Source organism: Sander lucioperca, chromosome 5 (assembly GCF_008315115.2).
Source record: "Sander lucioperca isolate FBNREF2018 chromosome 5, SLUC_FBN_1.2, whole genome shotgun sequence".
In the NCBI taxonomy this organism is placed as follows: domain Eukaryota; kingdom Metazoa; phylum Chordata; class Actinopteri; order Perciformes; family Percidae; genus Sander; species Sander lucioperca.
In genome coordinates this window covers 42956862-42976279 of record NC_050177.1, presented here as the reverse complement: position 1 = coordinate 42976279, position 19418 = coordinate 42956862, and the positions used below count along the sequence as shown (strand labels likewise).

The 19418-nt window shown below is 39.9% G+C and overlaps 3 protein-coding genes across 6 annotated transcripts; 2 read left to right on the top strand and 1 right to left on the bottom strand.

The window, feature by feature from the left end:
* Positions 1-1490: 1490 nt before the first annotated feature.
* On the bottom strand, positions 1491-12411 carry nop53 (NOP53 ribosome biogenesis factor). Of its 2 annotated transcripts, none has more exons than XM_031283689.2 (13): positions 12330-12411; positions 11120-11426; positions 10412-10488; positions 10158-10260; positions 8963-9165; positions 8245-8300; positions 8006-8101; positions 7621-7722; positions 7352-7510; positions 3806-3981; positions 2670-2736; positions 2192-2268; positions 1491-2074 (listed from the first exon to the last, which is right to left on the bottom strand). In XM_031283689.2, the coding sequence occupies exons 1-13, from the start codon at positions 12394-12396 to the stop codon at positions 2014-2016; spliced, it is 1551 nt and encodes a 516-aa protein (XP_031139549.2). In that variant the 5' UTR covers positions 12397-12411; the 3' UTR covers positions 1491-2013. The 2 variants fall into 2 exon arrangements, with proteins under 2 accessions (XP_031139549.2, XP_031139547.1); XM_031283687.2 differs by lacking the exon at positions 12330-12411 and adding an exon at positions 11811-11832 and having other exon boundaries at positions 8957-9165.
* LOC116038976 (histone H3.3A) lies at positions 11832-19198 on the top strand. Of its 3 annotated transcripts, XM_036001096.1 has the most exons (5): positions 15510-15733; positions 16652-16795; positions 17099-17252; positions 17640-17785; positions 17818-19198. In XM_036001096.1, exons 2-4 carry the CDS (start codon positions 16668-16670, stop codon positions 17766-17768), a joined length of 411 nt encoding a protein of 136 aa, XP_035856989.1. In that variant the 5' UTR covers positions 15510-15733; positions 16652-16667; the 3' UTR covers positions 17769-17785; positions 17818-19198. The 3 variants fall into 3 exon arrangements, with proteins under 3 accessions (XP_031139574.1, XP_035856989.1, XP_031139571.1); XM_031283714.2 differs by lacking the exon at positions 15510-15733 and adding an exon at positions 11832-12007 and having other exon boundaries at positions 17640-19198; XM_031283711.2 differs by having other exon boundaries at positions 17640-19198.
* Positions 11910-14799, top strand: LOC116038977 (histone H3.3A). The gene is made up of 4 exons (XM_031283715.2): positions 11910-12007; positions 12948-13091; positions 13644-13797; positions 13888-14799. Exons 2-4 carry the CDS (start codon positions 12964-12966, stop codon positions 14014-14016), a joined length of 411 nt encoding a protein of 136 aa, XP_031139575.1. The 5' UTR covers positions 11910-12007; positions 12948-12963; the 3' UTR covers positions 14017-14799.
* Positions 19199-19418: the final 220 nt, after the last annotated feature.

Here is a 19418-nt window from a genome sequence, read left to right as displayed (position 1 = left end):
AAGACAATTTTCAGCTCTTCTTGAGAACACTCGAAATATATTTCTGTATTATTCCCAACTATTTGGTCCATCACTTTCATCCAGACTCAACAATTATTGGATGGATTGCCATTACATTTTGTACAGACATTCATGGTCCCCAGAGGATGAATCTTGATTTGCCAATCCCCTGTGTTTTCTGCTTGTGGCAACATGAGGTTGATACTTGGGGTTTTGGGTAAAATGTCCTATTTGATGGATTGTCATGACATTGGGTGCACACATTTTTGGTCCCCCTCAGGACGAATTGTGAAATCTTTCGTGATCCCCTGGCTTTTCATTCGGTGCCATCAACAGCTCAAGATTTCAATTTTACCAATATTTAGGATTAAGACCGAATATCTTGAAATGACATTCCCATGAGCCTTAGTTGCTCTTTCTTTTGTGCTAATTAACAAATGTTAGCATGCTAACAGGCTTAACTAAGATAGTCAACATTATACTTAGTAAGCATCAGTGTTCGCATCGCCATTGTAAGCATGTTATAATGCTGATGTTAGCAAGTACAGCCTCAGAAAGCTGCTAGCACAGCTGTAGCTTTATCTTACTGCACTTATATACTTTTTTCATGGTGTACCATAGATTTGCAGTTGCATGTCACTGCATGTTTAAAGTGGAAAGGTCAGCTTTATCAGTAAAACAAATTAAATACAAGTTGGTATTAGATGTTACAAACTTACAAAACTACACATTTTGTCCAAGGGTACATTACTAGAGTTGACTTTTAATTAATTTGAAGTTGAATAAAACATTTACTAAAAGCGTGGTGGCTATTTTAAGGATTCACATTAGCCTCACTGTCGTGTTTTATAGGGTATTCTGCACTAAATCCTATAAGTAGAGAATTAATGAATTAGGTTCCTTGGAGACAAACTGTGGCTTCATGAGTCTGTGGGTTAATTCATCAGCAGGTAGTTGGCACGAAAACATTGATAAGCCACTGAAATGGGAGGTGGTCCAGAGTGCACGAAACACAGTCTTGTGAGGGGGGAAGAGATCAACTGATTGAGGAAGCTAGGTGGGTGGGGGCTTTCTGCAGACTCTGAAGGTAAAAGATTACACTTTCACACTGATTAACAGATAAGCAGCTTTGGCATAGCTCTAGGCGCCATGGGAGATGTATATGTATGTGTGCACACACACACACTTGTTCACACCAGCAGGACACTGAAGGCAATTATGGTTTTAAGCCAGTAGGTTGGAATCAATTATCACATTCCAACTTCAAGCCCATCTGCCTGTTTTTTTCACCTATGATAAAAAAAAAAAAATCTAATTATGGGGATTAAAAATGCATATCTTTTTTTAATTTCCGTTGCCCCAACTCTCAACTTTTAATCACTGTCCAACACTTTATGCTGCATGTTAATCTGGGTGTCATGGCACCTAAAGCTGCTGGAATACTGATGAAAAACTGAATGTTTTATGAAATATTACATCATGTGGTGATGCATCAAGGAATGTAGGATATATTACAAGATTTACATGCCCAAAGTTACAGTATCAGGCATACTGATAGCCGACATAAACCTGACAAATATTTCCGTGGGAAATAGTACCATTTCATGTTCCCGATCTTGTTATTAACCTAAGCTGTAAGTCTTTACTCATGTATGCGTAGAGTAGTGACACAGTGACACTTGGCCTCAGCAAACCCAGCTGTATACTATAAAGCCTTAGAAAACCTTTTCCTGATAAGGGTCATATTACGTAACACAGACACACACTGAAACATTGTGTGAAATCAGATATTAAACACACGAGTACAGGAAATGCAGTACACGTATCCAACTCTGCTCATTTCAGATTATATCATTGATGTGACATTAATTTGTAAGCAGTTTCAATCTGAGAGGGTCAAACAGGCCCTGAACGGTCATTAAGTTGTATATACACAGTTCCATTATGTTGCGTTTGGGGCTTTAAATGCTGCCCATCTTCTTGTGCTCAGCTCCTGTGGTCTGTGGTTCGGCACTAAGTGATCTCTCTAAAAGCCCTCTTCTCCACATACTTCAGCTTGAGTCTCCTCTTGAACCTAAGAGATGTGGGAGGGAGGTAACATACATTTAAATCAATATACACTATGAATCTGTATATCACTGTGACCCTTTGAGTAGAGGTTACGTAAGAAGAGTGAGGCAGAGGTCCTTACTTGGCTCTTTCTCTTGGTTCGATCAGGTTCCGCTTCTGCAGACTCTTGAAGCGGTCCTTGAGGACGCTGCCCTCTGGCTGTGGAGTCCAGGTATTACGAGAAGGGAGCGACAAGCCCAAACAAATGCATGTGAGACAAATGTCATTTTGACTCAATGCGCAATTCCCACCCAAATTATAAAATCCCATTCACACCACAAAGGCGGATTTAAGTATTATTCAGGGACATAATGGCAGGAGATAAGAGAAGAGCTGGGAATTTTCCACTGGCAATATAGATCACATGAAACTGCAATGATCCCTGTGAGGGAAAGTGGGCCGTCACAGTATTAGAGAACAGGATAAAGCTTAGAATAAGACAATACAGAGGGCTGAAGATAATACACCAACTAAATGAACCAAAACTCATTACAGATAAAGACTGTCCTCACTGGCAACGGTGACAGTGGATGAGCTAGAAAACATAACTAGTGACGTACCTTGAGTTGTCGCAGTGAGCCGGCCAGCTCGTCACTTAACTGAACCTCCATGTCCTGAGCCTTAAACCTGCAAATAAGAAACAACATGTTTACAAATTAGCCCATTCAAATACTGCATACATTAGTACCAGTATAATTTCTATTGCTGAAATGGCACTGGGGAGCAAATAAAGGAACAGAAACTGATTTGCAATCAGTCTCATGATTCTTGAACTTACGGGGGGTCGTTGCTCGCAAGCACTAACACAGAGACCAGATCTCTCCATCCCTTGGCTGGATTACACTGTCTAGCTCTCAAGTTCAGTTGAGCTTGTTGCAGGTAACAGTCAGCTGTTACACAAACTCCTGGGCAGTTAAGTGCTTGTGTTTCAAAACAGGCAGAGATGTTTAATGTTACTGTACGGGTATCTCCCACCACCTCAAAACATCTAATCGGCGGTTACATGATTGGCCACCGCAGGACGACATCAGGATGCGTTTCTCCAACTGTTAAATCGGTGTGAACTTTTCGCTGCAGGGTTTTCCGGCAGCCCCTGCCGCCTAAGCTCACTACCACCGTTAAAAACAAATGCCGTTTTTGCCGGACCACCGCAAAACTGCCTGACGCTATGTGAAGCTAGCCTAAAGTTCCTGTGTCATGCTTCCCAGCTACTGGGCAAAAGTGAAAGGATAGTCTGTGGGAACCGCTGGCTCTCTGCCCACAATCTAAAGCTCTGATCGGCCTAGGTCACAAAATCTATTTATTCAGGGACTTTTTAATGGGCACCAACCTCATGTTTACTTTAAGCATAAATAAACGCTTCAGACTGTGGTTATGCCTGTAAGACGCAGCTCAGGCGCGAGCCTGCACAGAACCATGCAGTCGGCTGTATAGATAAAAAGAGTGCATCAGTTGTGTGAGACGTCTGAGTAAAAAGCGTGTCCGATACGCAGTCTAAAAATGGGATAAGATTCCTTGAAATTACTTTTAAAGCCTAAACTTTGGCTCCGTTATAATTTGTGAACGTTTGACATCTTATTCTGAACCAAGGCCCCTCAGGTCTGGCAACCACATGCTGTTCAAAGTTCCACGTCCAACCAAATTTATAATTTAGACCTTCCTCTCTTAAACCACGTCTGTAGTAGGTTTAACTTACTTGAGTTTGCCGAGGCGTCTTGGTTGAGCTTTCTGAGCCTCCTGCTTGGCCTTGCGTTGTTTCTGTTTGTCCTTGGTTTCCTGTTCCTCTTGTTTGATAGAGGTCTTTATGGAGCGAAGCTGGAAGAGCTGCTGCCGCTTGTCATTCTGATATCTGTTGGCCTGTCGTAGTTGCTCCTGGGACGGGAAGAAGAAGAGAAACAGTGAGATGGATTGTCAGTTGGTGAGTGGAGCAATGACAATATGGCATCTTTTTTGAGAGGGCCTACTGGAAGCCCTTACAACTGACACTTTCACAAGTTGCAACATGTTTTTATTTTGAATGGTTTACCAGTTTGGGGATCCATCTGAAAATGAAAAGCACCCTGTTTTACTAGTCCCTGGAAAGTAGGGCCTTAAAGAAGGGCTGTAGCTAATGATTCATTTTATTACTTAACTACTGAGCTGATTTTCTTGATTTATATCGTTTAATCTATAAAATGTTTAAAATCAAAAAAATATATCTATCTATATAATAATAATAATAATAATAATAATAATACCATCACAAATACCCAGAGCCCAAATGATGTCTTATCCAACCAATAACCAGAAAACCCAAAAGATATTTAATTTACTGTCACATTTGACAAACAAAACAAATCTCACATTTGAGAAGCTAGAACCAGTAAGGAGGGTTTTTTTTTTTTTTTTTAAGCAAAAAAAGACCCTGAAATTATTAATAGTTGCTGATAAATTTCCTTTCAATTAACCTTATGGTTTCAGATTTCCATTCCCCTTCTGTTTAAGTCCCACCTTTTAGCTTTAGGAGTCAACTACCACATATTGTTATAAAACCATGTGAATAAAGTTTATGAATAAACCTGATAAATTAATCTAGCTTTGTTCAGTTTGCAGAGTCACATTACAGGGTTCTTGCAGGTTTTAGTAAGTCATATTTAAAACCTTTAAAGACATTTTAAGACCATAAAGATTGAAATTTACGACCTACACGACGCATTACCGAAAAAAAAAAAAAAGCATTCATTTAATTTACAGAAGCAATCACATTAGTAACTGTGATGTATACATATCAGTTGAGATAAGCCTCTTTCTGACCAAGTAGTTACAGGAACTTAGTTATAGGAACTAGGGGTGTTAGAAAAAATTGATACACTTGAGTATCGGAATATTTTATTTTGCAATACTGTATCGATTTTCAAAAAAGGCAATAGTTTTATTTTTTTTTTTTTTTTTTTTTTAACGTTCAAAAATATTCATGTAAGACAGTGGTTCACGTTTATGTTGTGTTTAAACCCCCTACTGCTAGATGGCTATGCCGCACCACCAGTGTCTAACAGTGCCTAGCAGTGCTTGACTTTTTGCTAGAAGCTAACAATGTAGCTATGGCTGAACTTTGGCCTACATTTGCTCACTAAGAACCTGTGAACCACAATCCCAAACTGGCAGTTTGATTTTCTGTTTACTGAATTGTTCACCTAAAGTAAACTTCTTTGACTTTTATGAACATCATGTCTTTTTTTTAAAATATATTTTTCTAAAATTATACTTTAAAAAAATCCCAATACATCGCCTTATGCACAGTATCGGAATATATTGAATCGTGACCCATGTATCGTGATACGTACTGTATCGCCAGATTCTTGCCAATACACAGTCCTAATAGGAACAGTCCACTTCTAACTACTCTCCCCCAAAACCGTTTTTTTTCCATTTGCATTCGCACTGGCCAAGTGGCCTTAGGAACTGACCTTATGTTATTATAACACAACCATCTAACCACCACTATAGCCGCTTTCCGACCAAGTAGTTACAGGAACGTAGTTATAGGAAAAGTCCACTTCTAAACAGATCTACCAACTACTCTCCCCAAAACAGTTTTTTCCAATTGCATTCGCACTGGCGAAGTGGCCATAGGGACTGGTAGGAGGGGTAAGGGAGTGATGTAAGCACAGCAACGGTCTTTATAGCGTTATCAGAAAACAAATACACCAAAAAAGTATGAACTAAATACTAAATCTAATGTATATAGCATATTTGTCATAATTTAAATAAGTCTCCCGAAGATAAAGGAGTATCTCTCTCTCCCCTGCCTGCTGTGCTGTGGATGTGTGTGTGTGTGTGTGTGTGTGTGTGTGTGTGTGTGTGTGTGTGTGTGTGTGTGTGTGTGTGTGTGTGTGTGTGTGTGTGTGTGAGAGACGGCCGGCGAGCCGCAGGACACGCTTGTGGAGTTTAACTCCGAAAGACCGTTAACCACAGGTTCCAGTTAATCTTATGATGGACATGTGTTGTGATATTTAAACAAACGAACCGTTAACGGCGAAATAAAAGCCTCTTATTTACGAGACCGGTCTAAGGGACCTCCAGCTTACAGTGAAAAAAGGGTTCTAGGAATTTTATTTTCTAGGAACTGCAAAAATCCCTCCGGTCAGAAAGCGGCTTATGCAGAAAAGGGAAAAGACCCTGCCCTGAAATAGGAGCTGAAAGAGTTACAGGAACTGTGGCCAGAGGAACTTAATAATCCCCAAACTGGTCCAGTCAGAACACAAGGAAAGAAAAGGGTTCTAGGAACGTTATGTTCTAGGAACTGCTAAAATCCCTCCGGTCGGAAAGCGGTTAGTTAGTTAGTTACCACTTGGGGTTGCTGTCTACTTGACTGTTACATGGACTTCCGTGTGTGTGTGTGGGGAACACAAAGAGTAACTAGCCTGCCTAGCATGAAGCTAGGAGCTCGGCACGAGCGTAACTTTAGTAGTTAAAACCGTCAAACTGAATTGAGTCTGGGCATTTTTCATGACAGTAACCTTTCATAGTTTGCAGCGAGCCTCGTACCTGGAGCTGGGTACCGCTTGTAACCAACAGCGGAAAATCGCTGTGATCTAGCCACGTCTCGTTAAAAGTACACTTTCCCATTTTCCACACGTAGGCCTAGCCAAACTTGAACAAACTCTGAGGAGACGCAGACATATTTCGCAGGCAGTTATTGCATTTATCACAGGATTTGTAGTTTTATCACCGCGTACGTACCAACACCAATATCCCCGGGAAAGAACTATAACGCACCGAACCAACGTTCTGAGGGCAACGTTCTGCTGGTTTTGTTACAGAACAAAGACTCTAGAGCTCCGCTTTGTAGGCTACGACTCCATACTTTTCTCTTTCTGCGGCCAGCGTTTCTGGAAATGAAAGAGGATAAAACCTTTGTTTTTTTTTGGCGACCTGACTAAATTAAATTTAAGACCTCGGATGAAAACCTGGCCGTTTTTAAGACATTTTAAGGCCTTACAAGTTCAGAATTTTAGACTTTTTAAGACCCCGTGGGAACCCTGCATTATAAAAACGCTTCATTACATTCTTAGAAAGATAAGATTTTCTAGAGTGGTAGGATTTCTAAATAAAAACTCAGTTTGTAATTTCATTCACAGCTGCTATCACACCATTGACATCATCAGCGTTAATGTGTAGCATTACATATATAGTAGAAACCACTCAAACATTTTAAACAAGTAAGTCTTTTAAATGATTTAAGTTTAAATTGTGCATGTACCTTCACTTTGTATGCCCTCTCTTTCTTCCTCTGTCTCTCAGTCTTCTTCTCAGCCACTGTGATGGCTCCCACTGCCACACCCTCCTCTTCCTCATTAGGAGCTTCTTCTTCATTCTCCTCTTCCACCAGGCCTTCCACCTGCTCTCTTAAAATGGTCTCCTGCAGAACACACAAACACACGTTCAATCAAATCAAAAAAGATCCAAACTTCCACGACGTTAAGAATAAACTGATGATGATGATGATAGAGCTGGAATAATCATCTGCACCTCTGTTGCTATGTGTTCTTTGTTGACAGCTAGCTGTCTCTCTATTTTGTCTTCTTCTTTTTGTTTCTTGACCTCCACCTCATGGGCCTCCTGCAGCAAGGCCTGTGTTCAGAGTGATGAGGAGAGAGAGATTCACAGTCAGGCAGTTCATCACAACAGGATAAACTATGAACATATTCTTTTGCCAATTTTATCCAAACATAAATCTGCATAAATGAACGGCTTTTGTGGTGGATAAACTCAACACATCACGTATGAAAATATATTTAAAAAAAATTGAAAGCAGTCCTATCAAGGTTGTACAAGCTTTAACATAACTTCTGAACGAGCAACAGTCCTTTGTTTGAAATGACTAAAGTCAGTAGGCTGCAGCGTTGTGACGTACCTGATGGGAGAAGAAGTCTGGGTTGTAGGATCCTCCAGGAGCGATCACCTCCACAGCAGGAAGCACAGACGGCTTCTCATTCAACTTCTCTGGACGCTGACAAAACAGTGATGCAGCCACATTGGTCAAACTCAAACCGCCACAGATAAATATGCAGCTCATAACGTTAAAATTGCAGACAGATATTTACTTTTTAACCCGTCCTTTAAATCTCCCACAAAAACAATCATTATGCTCACCTTGACGCGCTTCTTGCCCGTCTGTTGAAGGTACCAGGGGTCAGCTGTATCTTTGGCTACATTAAAAAGAAACAAACAGTTCAAATGTATAAGCTTGGGCTTTTAAAAAGAATAATGAGAGAGAGACTAAGGTAAGGATTTCCCTCCTCTACTTCTACATTTAGTTGTTATGACCAAAATCAACATCTTACATGGGTACATCAGCCCTCATGTATTGCAATGGACACCAGCATCCACCCATTCAGAAAATTAAAAAAACAAGATAAGCTGGACATCTTTAAGTATGCATCCACTTGCACTGTGCCAACATCTCAGGCTCTGATCCCATTTGCCTGTGGAACATCCTGTACAGTTACCCCAACTGTATGGAAAATGTATCTTAGGTTTTGACTCCCAACTGCCACATGGAATGACACATGGTCCAAGAGATGCAAATAACTTTGCACATTTGAAGTTAATGTTCTTATTAATCAAATTCTTATGAATGATTAACAATCTATTACTTACATCCCCATTTTAAAATGTGGATCTTAACATTAAACACTATTCTTCTACACGTTTGTCCTCAGATCCCAAATGATCGTTCACACAACGGTCACCTGAGCTCCATGGTGGTCTTCACATTCCCATAAAGGAAATACTGGGAGCGCAAGGATGAGATCATCACTGGACACAGACCACACACACACACACACACGCACGCACACAAGGCACTCACACTCTTGTCCCCATATATCATAGTATTCTCTGTCTGGGTTGTTGTTGGCCTCTGTCACTGCCTTCTTGGCTGTCCTGTCGGCCGGCCGTCTGTTCAACAGCTGTTTCTGCCTCCGTGGCACCACGCCTTTGGCTGCCAGCTGTTCGGCCTTCTGGCCAATGCGACGAAGTTTCTTGGCATTAGGTTGCTGGTAGGCCAACACACTGGTGGGGTGGGGGCAGAAGAGATGATTGGGTGATAAGTGAGACAGGAGAGGAAAATATAACAGGTAACATGAGACATGATGGAGAGGAGCTGACGCAAAACCAGCAACTACCACACTAGATGTTTAGGCCTGTTTGACACCGTCTACTTCATGATGAGTGTTTGCATATCCTCAGATCCCAGGACACCATTTACACAACAGTCTCCTGAGCTCCTTTGTGTTGTCTTCACATTCCCATGAAGGAAATACTGGGAGCGCAAGGATGAGATCATCACCGGACAAACAGTCCTCAACTCTAACATTGAAATAAAGAAATACAAGGCTGATTTTTTTTAATAATCTGCTTTACCAGATACATGTAAAGTTGCTCCAAAACTGCCATGATCCTTTACAGACTTGCATCTCTTACCCCCAGTCAGTTCAGAGATACAATGTAACAACATGAAAACATTCAGCTAGTCATCCTGCCCACGGACACTTCATCTCCGATTGATAGATCGGTAGATAGTCTACGTACTGTGTCAACTTGATACTTCAACACATACAGCACATGAATCAATAACTATATAGTCAGTTATAGCTGTTATTAAGATACATGCACTTAGCATACCCTTGACTTTTGAATAAACAGAAAAGTCACATAATGTAGGGTCGTGGGGGGAAAATGAGTTGGTTGACGCGATAAATTGTGTTAAAATAATTGGTCAAAGATGTTTACATACATCAAGGCAAGTATAATGCCAACTGTTTAATTCAGCGTGTCCAGATGAAGTTAGATTATTCACGCAATACCAACGTTCACACACGCTGAGCTACTGAGCTGCCCGATTCACACATACTGCAGCCTACTAAAGAAGTGAATCAAACCACGAAAATAAAATTTGAGAAAACACTAGGCTCCGTTTCTCCTGACAATGTCTTTACAGTCAAAGATGTGGAATCTAGTCACAAAAGAAGGGTAAAGCACAAAGGGCCGTGATGGATACTGACTCTTTAGGTGGTGGAACGAGGGAGTCGTGCTGCAGGATCAGGTCTATCCTCAGAGGACGCACTGCTTTCCCTTTCCTCTTCTTCCCATCGACGGGTTCCGCTACTTCACAGGGAAATACAGATTATTTTGAGTCAGCATCAGGCATACATGCATATAATATTTCAGAAAACAACTATACAACTGGTCAGTTGCAATTCTGAGAAAAGCATGAACCACGGAAATTTCTATTCCAATTGTGTAAGTGTATATTTACCCTTCTGTTCAGCTTTCTTTGGTTGTCCAACATCCAAAAAGAACAAATTGTCATCTGACTTGTCAGACAGCAGACCACTGAAAACATAATCACATCATGTCTCATTATAGACTACAATTGAAGAAAATTATTTTTCTAACGTTTTCTTTACAATTAACAATTATTTTAATTTGAATGAATGTGTTAAGTAAATGATTAACCACTTACTGTATAAAATGTCAAACAAAAGTTTTTTTTTAAAATAAATATAAAATTGGCCATCTCAAGATCCAAGAGCCCAATGTGACATGATTTTTTTTTCTTTTAAATTCATTGAAAAAGTACGCATGTGAAACATCACAAGCACTAGTGCCTAATTAAGAAAACCGTATATAACGTTGGGACATTGGCCCTCAGCTTAAGCACTAGTTGACTGAACTTGTTGTTTAGCAAAGCCACTTAATTGTTGCTATAATCAAGTCAAGTAGAACTTTATTTGTCAAATGAGATGGCCATTTTTGAGAACAAGATGCGATAAAAACAGGACTGACCAAACGAACTATACAGGCAACGTTGTTGAATTTAGATGCCCGTACGACGACGGGCCATAAACGATTAAACATCCACAACATGTCCCGTACCAGAGGTAACTTAATAGTGGACATTTCTTAAGAGTTTTAAAACGTTAAGTATTAGCGATATCACTGTTCGTTTCTAGGCTAAACTTACCCTATGGTTCTCTCCTGGTGTCTGACGTCTTCTAAAAACTCAGTTACATCGTTTATGTCGCTGTGTTTGTTCCAGTTCTTTTTCTTATTCTTGTTCACACGTTTCCTCCGAATACTGGGCAAGCCTGCAGCGCCTGAAGAGGACTTTAAATTTAGAAAACCTGGCTGTGAAGCCACCACGCGTTTAGTCCTCCTGGACGGCGCCATGTTGGAGGATTGGGGGAAAAGAAACACGTTTCTTCTTCTTTTGTGCTGGACGGACGCTGGAGGCGCCACCTGCAGGACTGACGGTCTAACTTCTGTAAAAGCTGTCAGCATGTAAATAAAAGTTCACATTTGTTTGTTTGTTTGTATTTTAGAAGGCTATGATAATAATTTATATTTACAACAGAGTGAGTGCATTAACATAGTTTTACGTGGTACTTAGAACAACCCCAAGTATTGTTGTGTTGGGTTTTATATTTATAATTGATTATATGCATTACATAATAAATACAATTAAAGCTGTGAATATAGTATTAACAGTCTTAAACACTGAATGCCACTTAGTTTATATTCTCCTCCCGGATATTAATAGTGGTTTTTTTTTATTTCCAGGTAAAATACATTTTATAAAAAAAATAATAATAATAATAACAATAACCTAAACTAACAATACAAATCAATAATCAGGAATGAGAAAAACTTCTTACACGACATTGCATGTGAGTGTGATGTGGCTGAATGTATGTTTGTCCCAAATGCATCATGGGAAACGTGTCTCCTGTTGCTTTCCTATGTTCTTTTTCCTTTTTTTTCCCTTCCTTCATTCTATAGCGACAACAACGCTTTAGAGACTCAAGAATACATTCCCATTTTTGAGCTGCAATCTTTCTCGAAGTTTTCAAAGGTAAGTATCATAGTTTCAATTAAACTCCAATCTATCATTTAATGTCATCATAGTTCTCGGATGGACGTGTTTTTTCGATTATTTTTGGTGTAAAAGAAAACGCAGAGCAGTCTAGCTATTATCTGCCTGCTCGGGGAGTCGGGGACCTAAAAAGCACTTGTGATCTGGTCAAATTTGACTCGGAAATGCGCCTAAAGTGAGGGGTCATCTGACAAAATATTGTTCATCAATTGATTCCCTGACATGTCTAGTGTCATCTTCAAAAAGTATATTCCACTTTCATGCCGTGGTTTTTATACTCTTTCGACGTTTTTATCATCACCTTCTTCGTTTGCTACAACGATTTTTTCTTCCCGTTTACATTCTTCTAGCCAGAAGCCAGCCATCATCTTTAGGTGTGTTCGTTTGCGAACACAGGGCAGCCGGTGTGGGCGGGGTCGCCTGGTTTTCCTTCAAAATAGCTCATTCTGAATAAAAAATCAAGGCTTGTGCGCAACCGGGGAGCACACGATGAAGAAACGAACGAACCCACGTTCACTGCGCAAGAGGCGGGGTTTGTCTGGATATCACCGTGCTGTGATTGGTCGAACGGTTCGCAACATCCTGCGTCATAGGCTCGTTTATAGAATATGATAGGTCTACGTGATAAAGAGCTCTGCTAGGATTCGATGCCTTCGCTGTCCTTTTTATGACAGTCATTACATAAGCTATCTTGATTACAATTTGAAAAAAACTGAGGCTCTTAATGCTGATTTTTTTTTTAACCCACTCTAACTGAAGACTAAAGTTTGTCATGTTGATATAAAGTTCTAAATTGAACTACAACTGGAAAAGTCAATTTTTATCCTTTACATCAAGTACCCTTACACTACTCTGTTGCACATGTGCTTAAATGCATTGTAGTTACTTCACTAAAGCAAACTTTGTCATGTGCCCTTAGGTGATCTTTAGTTGCCATGGCCCGTACCAAGCAGACTGCCCGTAAGTCCACTGGAGGCAAAGCCCCACGTAAGCAGCTGGCCACAAAGGCTGCTCGCAAGAGTGCCCCTTCCACTGGTGGAGTCAAGAAGCCCCATCGCTACAGGTGAGAGCTCATATAGTTCTTCTGTTTGTGTTAGAAAGATGAACACAAGGGATGCTACTGTTTTATGGCCGTGTTACATATGTGGATATAAACTAAAACTCAATAGTTTTCCTCCAGCCCCAAATACAAATTGTCAGGCCGTATTGCAGTTATTTTATTGATGCCTTTAACTACTTACTGTATATTAACAAACTTAATCACAAAACACAGTAGGCTATGCATATTGTACATTTGGACTGTTATGTGGAGGACATTGTGGAAAACATCTTGAATGGAGCTGATTCAAGCCTGTGGTCTGGTCTTCCTCAGTCACCTACTAGTAGAAAAAACTGAGACTGGAGTTCAAACATTCAATTGCCCTACCAACAGTATGCAGATGTGCAAGTTGAAGATGACAATAGTGCACTAGATTAAGAGTAATTTGTTCTGTTGAAATACAAAAAGGATAACATAAGGTTGTGCAAAAGCAGATCAATTTAGCTGCTCCCACCTACAATTTTGCTGCTCCCACCTACAATTTTGCCTATGTACATTTTTGCCTCTCTTCTCCAGGCCTGGTACTGTGGCTCTGCGTGAGATCCGTCGTTATCAGAAGTCCACTGAGCTGCTGATCCGCAAGCTGCCCTTCCAGCGCCTGGTGAGAGAAATCGCTCAGGACTTCAAGACTGATCTGCGTTTCCAGAGTGCAGCCATCGGAGCTCTGCAGGTCAGTAGCTCTCACCATTAATAAATTAAACAAATACCATTTTTTCTTCATTCCAACTAAAAATCAATGTTTTGACTCTGCCATCTGCAGGAGGCCAGCGAGGCCTACCTGGTGGGTCTGTTTGAGGACACCAACCTGTGCGCCATCCACGCCAAGCGTGTCACCATCATGCCCAAAGACATCCAGCTGGCACGTCGTATCCGTGGGGAACGTGCTTAAAATGTTTTTTAAATTGTTATATGCTGTCCTTTTCTCCCGTCACCACTCTTTCCATCCCTTTCCTCCCTCTATACTTAGTTAGTAGTATGGTTTGAGGTCCTATATATCATGATTGTGATAAACGTAAAATGTGTGATCATGTCTTCTTTGGTGCTACAGGTAGCAGAGTTTCCTTAGCGGTATCTTCATGTATTTTTGAAACTTTAAATCACAGTTACACTACTCACCTCTAACTAGCTAGCTTACATTAATGCTAATCTCCATGCATAGGGTGTTTTTGCAAGTCAAGAATAGTGTGAAATGAGCATAGGAAATAGCATTAAGGTTAAGACATTTTCATCTTTAGACAAACATATACATTGATATAAAGGGTCTTCTGTTTTTCCTTTTTGAAATAGTTTTGTTGTAAAAGTAGCCTAGTGATTTTTCCTTTTTACAATAATGGTGTATTTCTACTGTTAGTGTTTAATGTATCACAATACAAAAGTTTAATTCTGGTTGTCAATTAGAAATGTCATTGTGCTATGATGACACTGCATTTTTGGCAGAATACAAGCGGCGTATATGTAGCAGACTTATGGTGATCATATTTTGATTTTCAGCCACGTTATTATGTCCAGGTAATGTTTTGACTTTTTGTTCCTCTCTCAGGTTGATATGAAAACCTTTTTTTTTTTTTCTACTGTGTTTTGGATTTGATCGGGTTTCAGTCATTTTTAAAAGCAAAATATTTGTACTCTGGAATTCACATACAAACATAATAAACAGATTGTGGGTAAATAAGCTGTATGAGTAATGAGTATACATTCAAATACTGTTCATATTTGTGCTAAAACGATTAGTAGACGCACAGAAAATCTGCAACTAACTAATAATCTACCGTCATTTCTCAAGCAAGCAGAATAATCAATAATACAAATAATAGTTATATCCCCTTTTAGTGAATGTCTATCCTCATGCACCCTTCCAGGAATAAATGCTGCTTTTTATTGTGTAGCTAATGCACCGGAGTGTCCTACTCATTATTCACTTTTTGGGTTGATTATATGTAAATACAGTCCAGGGACATATACGTTTACTGAAACCCTCTTTTCTATTGTAAATTAAATCCAAAACAACTCAACATTTCTGTAGACAAAATTACTGATTAAAAATAGATGTTTAAAAGTGCACAACACACGGATCAGGTCACCAAGCAGTCAGCTAAAACACATACATCGAGTCAATTCTAAACAGACTTTTAACGGTCGTCACTTATACGTTGTTACCTATTGCAGCGCTTTCATATGGAAACCACCTCCAAGTCCCAACCGTTTAAAAGTACGACTAACTTTTCAATGTCAAACTTTCGGTTTGAGTAGAACGCTCACACTCATATTCAGAGTGAAAAAGACTCCCCACTCCAAGTGCACACATTACCAGTTCTGAATGCCACATTTGAATAGACCTTACATGAATCCAGCAAAGGCTTGTCAGATGGCATATTAAAAAGCAGGTAACTGTTTTTAATGTCGAATGTAGACATTATAAAACGATATACCCCGTGTATCGAAACTAATAGTAACCACGAAATGTTGTAAACACTGTTGCATTGTGGGACAGATGATTGACGCAGCGGCCATTTTCCCGCTGGACGCTGCTTCCCATTGTGGATACGAAGAAGAAAATAAGAGACAAGCGAAACATTTCTCACGACTTCTACTCACTTTTCCCCTAGGTAAGCCTCTCGAAACATGTCACAGTGTTTGTGAAAGAACTTAGTGTTTTTAAGTTGTATTTTAATTTTTTTTCTAGGCACATTTAACAGTGAAAAGCCTTTCATTTTGTCGTGTGGTAAAATAACAAACACGACGGTGAAATGCAGTCTTTTCTGCAGCCGCTCAGATGAGTGGAAATTCTGTTTCAAATTATGCGCCTGTTCAGCTCGGTTCTACTCAGCCGTTAGGGACCGTTCAGCTTCCTTATGCCTATCTATGAGTTCCTTGAAATGTCTTCTGTGTTGTTCTCTTAATTCCCGATGCGCTGGAACAGCGTTTATTTCTAAAATTGAAGTTGTTTATGTGCTACTCCTTTGCTCTTCTGCCCTGGGTCTTTATCCCGTTTGCGCATCAAACCGCCGCCATCATCATAGCAGGGTAGGCGGACGGACCTAGCAACAGTGGAAGGCAGCTGTAGAGCCCGCCTACTTTAAAGACTCTGTATGCTGATTGGCTTATACGTTATATTTTTAGAGACGTATTGGACCACCAGCCAATAGTGTCGTCGTTCATCTTTGATTGACGTTTGTCTGGCCGATTGTGATAGGGATTGTCTTGTATGTTTACTTACCCTAAAAGTTGCCTTAATTTAAGTTGCCTGTTCCAAACTGTATTGTATAATGTTTATATTTGCATTTATGTACATTTGAGAGGGTTGATAATCACTATTTTAAAAAAAAAAGAATCGCCTCAAGTGTAACGTTAGGAGTATCAAAACAACTAAATGCATGTTTTCATTTTAGAGTAGTAGAGTGTTCAGAGTAAAGAGGACAAGTAATCAGAAGATGTAAAAGGAGAATTCTAAATAATCAAACATGTTGTGCATACTAAACCAAAGCCACTGAATTCTTTATCTCCGTTTCCCCCATCTTCTTTAGGTGATCTTTAGTAGCCATGGCCCGTACCAAGCAGACTGCCCGTAAGTCCACTGGAGGCAAAGCCCCACGTAAGCAGCTGGCCACAAAGGCTGCTCGCAAGAGTGCCCCTTCCACTGGTGGAGTCAAGAAGCCCCATCGCTACAGGTAAAAGAGGCAAAAACTGCTTCCAGACAAGTGTTTAATCTCTGTTTTAAGCCAGACAGAAATCCAAAATCACAAGTTACTGATTTCTTTAATTGTAGGGACAGTATAATATGAAAAAAAACATGTAAAATGTTTCTAGAAAACAAAGGGATACAAAGAATTCTTAAGCCCTCGATTGTAAACTCACTAAAGCTGTAGGTGTCCTGCTTTCTATAGTTTGACAAAAATGTTGTTGATATTCTACAACCAAGTTCTGCTTCCCATATCTTCATAATTAAATTTTTTTTTAATTGTATTGTGAAGGCCTGGTACTGTGGCTCTGCGTGAGATCCGTCGTTATCAGAAGTCCACTGAGCTGCTGATCCGCAAGCTGCCCTTCCAGCGCCTGGTGAGAGAAATCGCCCAGGACTTCAAGACTGATCTGCGTTTCCAGAGTGCAGCCATCGGAGCTCTGCAGGTCAGTATTACAACCAAATCCTCGCTATGCACTCAAAGTTGGCTAGTTATTGTGTGAATGCTACTGTATATGACTAAAATATTGTAAAGACGAGAGCACTGTGAAAAAGGCATTACATATTGATTATTGTACATACACTGTTTATAGCATTCTGTAGACCCAGGGAATGATGGCTAGGACTTTACTAACAATTACTTTCATGACCTTTAATCTATTGACTATTTTTGTTACTCTATTAGTTCATCATTTAGTCCAAAAAAAGTGTCTACTAATGCCAATCGGTCATAATAAGTTACCAAAACCAAAAGCGATCAATCAATCAATTAATCCACCAGCCATTTTAGCTCTACTGACAATTTTTGCATTTCCCGTTTTCCTTCTCTGCAGGAGGCCAGCGAGGCCTACCTGGTGGGTCTGTTTGAGGACACCAACCTGTGCGCCATCCACGCCAAACGTGTCACCATCATGCCCAAAGACATCCAGCTGGCACGTCGTATCCGTGGGGAACGTGCTTAACCACTCTCCGCCTCTTGGTCTTTCTCCTTTTCACGTCCTTCCTTTACCAGTCTGTCTCCATCCCTCTTCCCCTCACCTGCTCCCTCCCTCTCTCCCTCCCTCTCTCCCTGTGTTAGTAGTGTGTAGAGGAAAACTGATTATATTATGGATAAAGTGTATAGTTGTGTTTTTCTTAGTGCTCTTGACAGCAGACTTCTAGGGTACTCTCTTTTTGTGCATGTACCGACTCTTTGGTGATGAGATCTCCTCAAGCACACGTCTCCTAGTTTGCACTGTCTCTAATTTGTCTCCGTGGGGGAGAGGATGATTTTGGATAGAAAAAGGAAAAACATGGACAAGACCAATGCAAATTTGGGTGGGACAGACAGACAGGAGGAGAGGATAGGTATGTGTCTGCTGGGGGACTCATGTCTCTTTTCTGCAGCAGGGTGCTAGAAGAACTTACCTGGTCCTCTTCTCCTGCTCTCTATCGTCTGCCAGCCTCGCTCAGAAATGTGCAGTCTCTTCTCATGAAGGCCGAGGCTGGATTTTCTGTCCCTGTATGTGTCTGCCTGAGAGTTGGCTCTGATCACCACGGCATATTGTATACAATCCATCAGCATCTTTGGATAAGTTGATTTATGGTTACCATATTGATCATTGCTGTCATTCATCATGTTAGGTTGTTTTTTTCCCTTCCAAATGAGCCTCAACGCACAGGATTTTCTTTTCCTTTTTTTTCTCTTCAAACTATTTGTGGATGACGTGAAGATGGGGGGATACATTTAGATTAAAACACCTACAGAGAACAAAAACAACAAAAAAAAAAAAAGATTTGAACAGATTTTTTTCTACTGAAATGTGAAGCTACTGACTCGTTTTGGCACCAAAGTTTGATCCTCTTGTAGACTCTCTTTTCCTAATTGACAGAAGAGTTTAACCTCGCCTGTTTTTGTGGTGTTCAAATTGGTTTCATCTGATTACTTAAAGCCAAAGCTTGAGAGCTCAAGTATGGTGTCAGAGATACTTTTGTAGCATTGGCTCATTTTTTTAAAATAAGGAACCTTTTTATAACAAAGGTTCATCTAGGTTTGTAATGTTCTCCAAAAACCAAAAACTCTCAAAGTGTGAAAATAATTTTTTTTAACAAAATAACTGATTAAAATGTGAACATGTATTGTAAATCAGTGTAACATGACAAATAATACTGGTCATGGTTTCTGTTAACGTCCCCCCTTTGCTTCTATTTTTTTCTCCGAATCAGTTGAACGTCTGTATACAGTTTCTCAGGTTGACTTGTCACCCTTTTAACTTAATTTTAATTTTTTTGCTCAATTTGATTTTCTTTGTCTTTCTTTTTTGAAATGTTGAGGATGATGTTTCAATTAAACAATGTTTGTAATTTCCAGATTTGTCATATAAGGTGGTAATAAATGGATGTTACACACACTCCTCTGTCTCTGGTATACACACTTCTACGTTTATCTGTTTTATCACACCAACTTTTATTGTAATAATGATAATACATATAATGTCATATTATAATACTATAGCTCTGTGTAAAATGCTTTGAGAATTAAAATCAATTTAAATTTCATTGCAATAAAAAAAAAAAAACAACCGAGAAAATGCAAAATTAGCACTAAAACTAAAATGTACCTCCTGTTTACT

What these genes read in the sequence shown, in the direction of transcription:
- nop53 (XM_031283689.2), bottom strand. Translation starts at nt 12,396, where the DNA reads ATGATGGCTGGCTTCTGGCTAGAAGAATGTAAACGGGAAGAAAAAATC. An exon ending in CGTTGTAGCAAACGAAGAAG is followed by an intron (nt 11,427 to 12,329) that starts GTGATGATAAAA and finishes ACATGCTGACAG; the next exon opens with CTTTTACAGAAGTTAGACCG. An exon ending in GAACCAAGAGAAAGAGCCAA is followed by an intron (nt 2,075 to 2,191) that starts GTAAGGACCTCT and finishes CACATCTCTTAG; the next exon opens with GTTCAAGAGGAGACTCAAGC.
- LOC116038977 (XM_031283715.2), top strand. Translation starts at nt 12,964, where the DNA reads ATGGCCCGTACCAAGCAGACTGCCCGTAAGTCCACTGGAGGCAAAGCC. An exon ending in AAGAAGCCCCATCGCTACAG is followed by an intron (nt 13,092 to 13,643) that starts GTGAGAGCTCAT and finishes TCTCTTCTCCAG; the next exon opens with GCCTGGTACTGTGGCTCTGC. An exon ending in CAGCCATCGGAGCTCTGCAG is followed by an intron (nt 13,798 to 13,887) that starts GTCAGTAGCTCT and finishes TGCCATCTGCAG; the next exon opens with GAGGCCAGCGAGGCCTACCT.
- LOC116038976 (XM_031283714.2), top strand. Translation starts at nt 16,668, where the DNA reads ATGGCCCGTACCAAGCAGACTGCCCGTAAGTCCACTGGAGGCAAAGCC. An exon ending in AAGAAGCCCCATCGCTACAG is followed by an intron (nt 16,796 to 17,098) that starts GTAAAAGAGGCA and finishes TGTATTGTGAAG; the next exon opens with GCCTGGTACTGTGGCTCTGC. An exon ending in CAGCCATCGGAGCTCTGCAG is followed by an intron (nt 17,253 to 17,639) that starts GTCAGTATTACA and finishes CCTTCTCTGCAG; the next exon opens with GAGGCCAGCGAGGCCTACCT.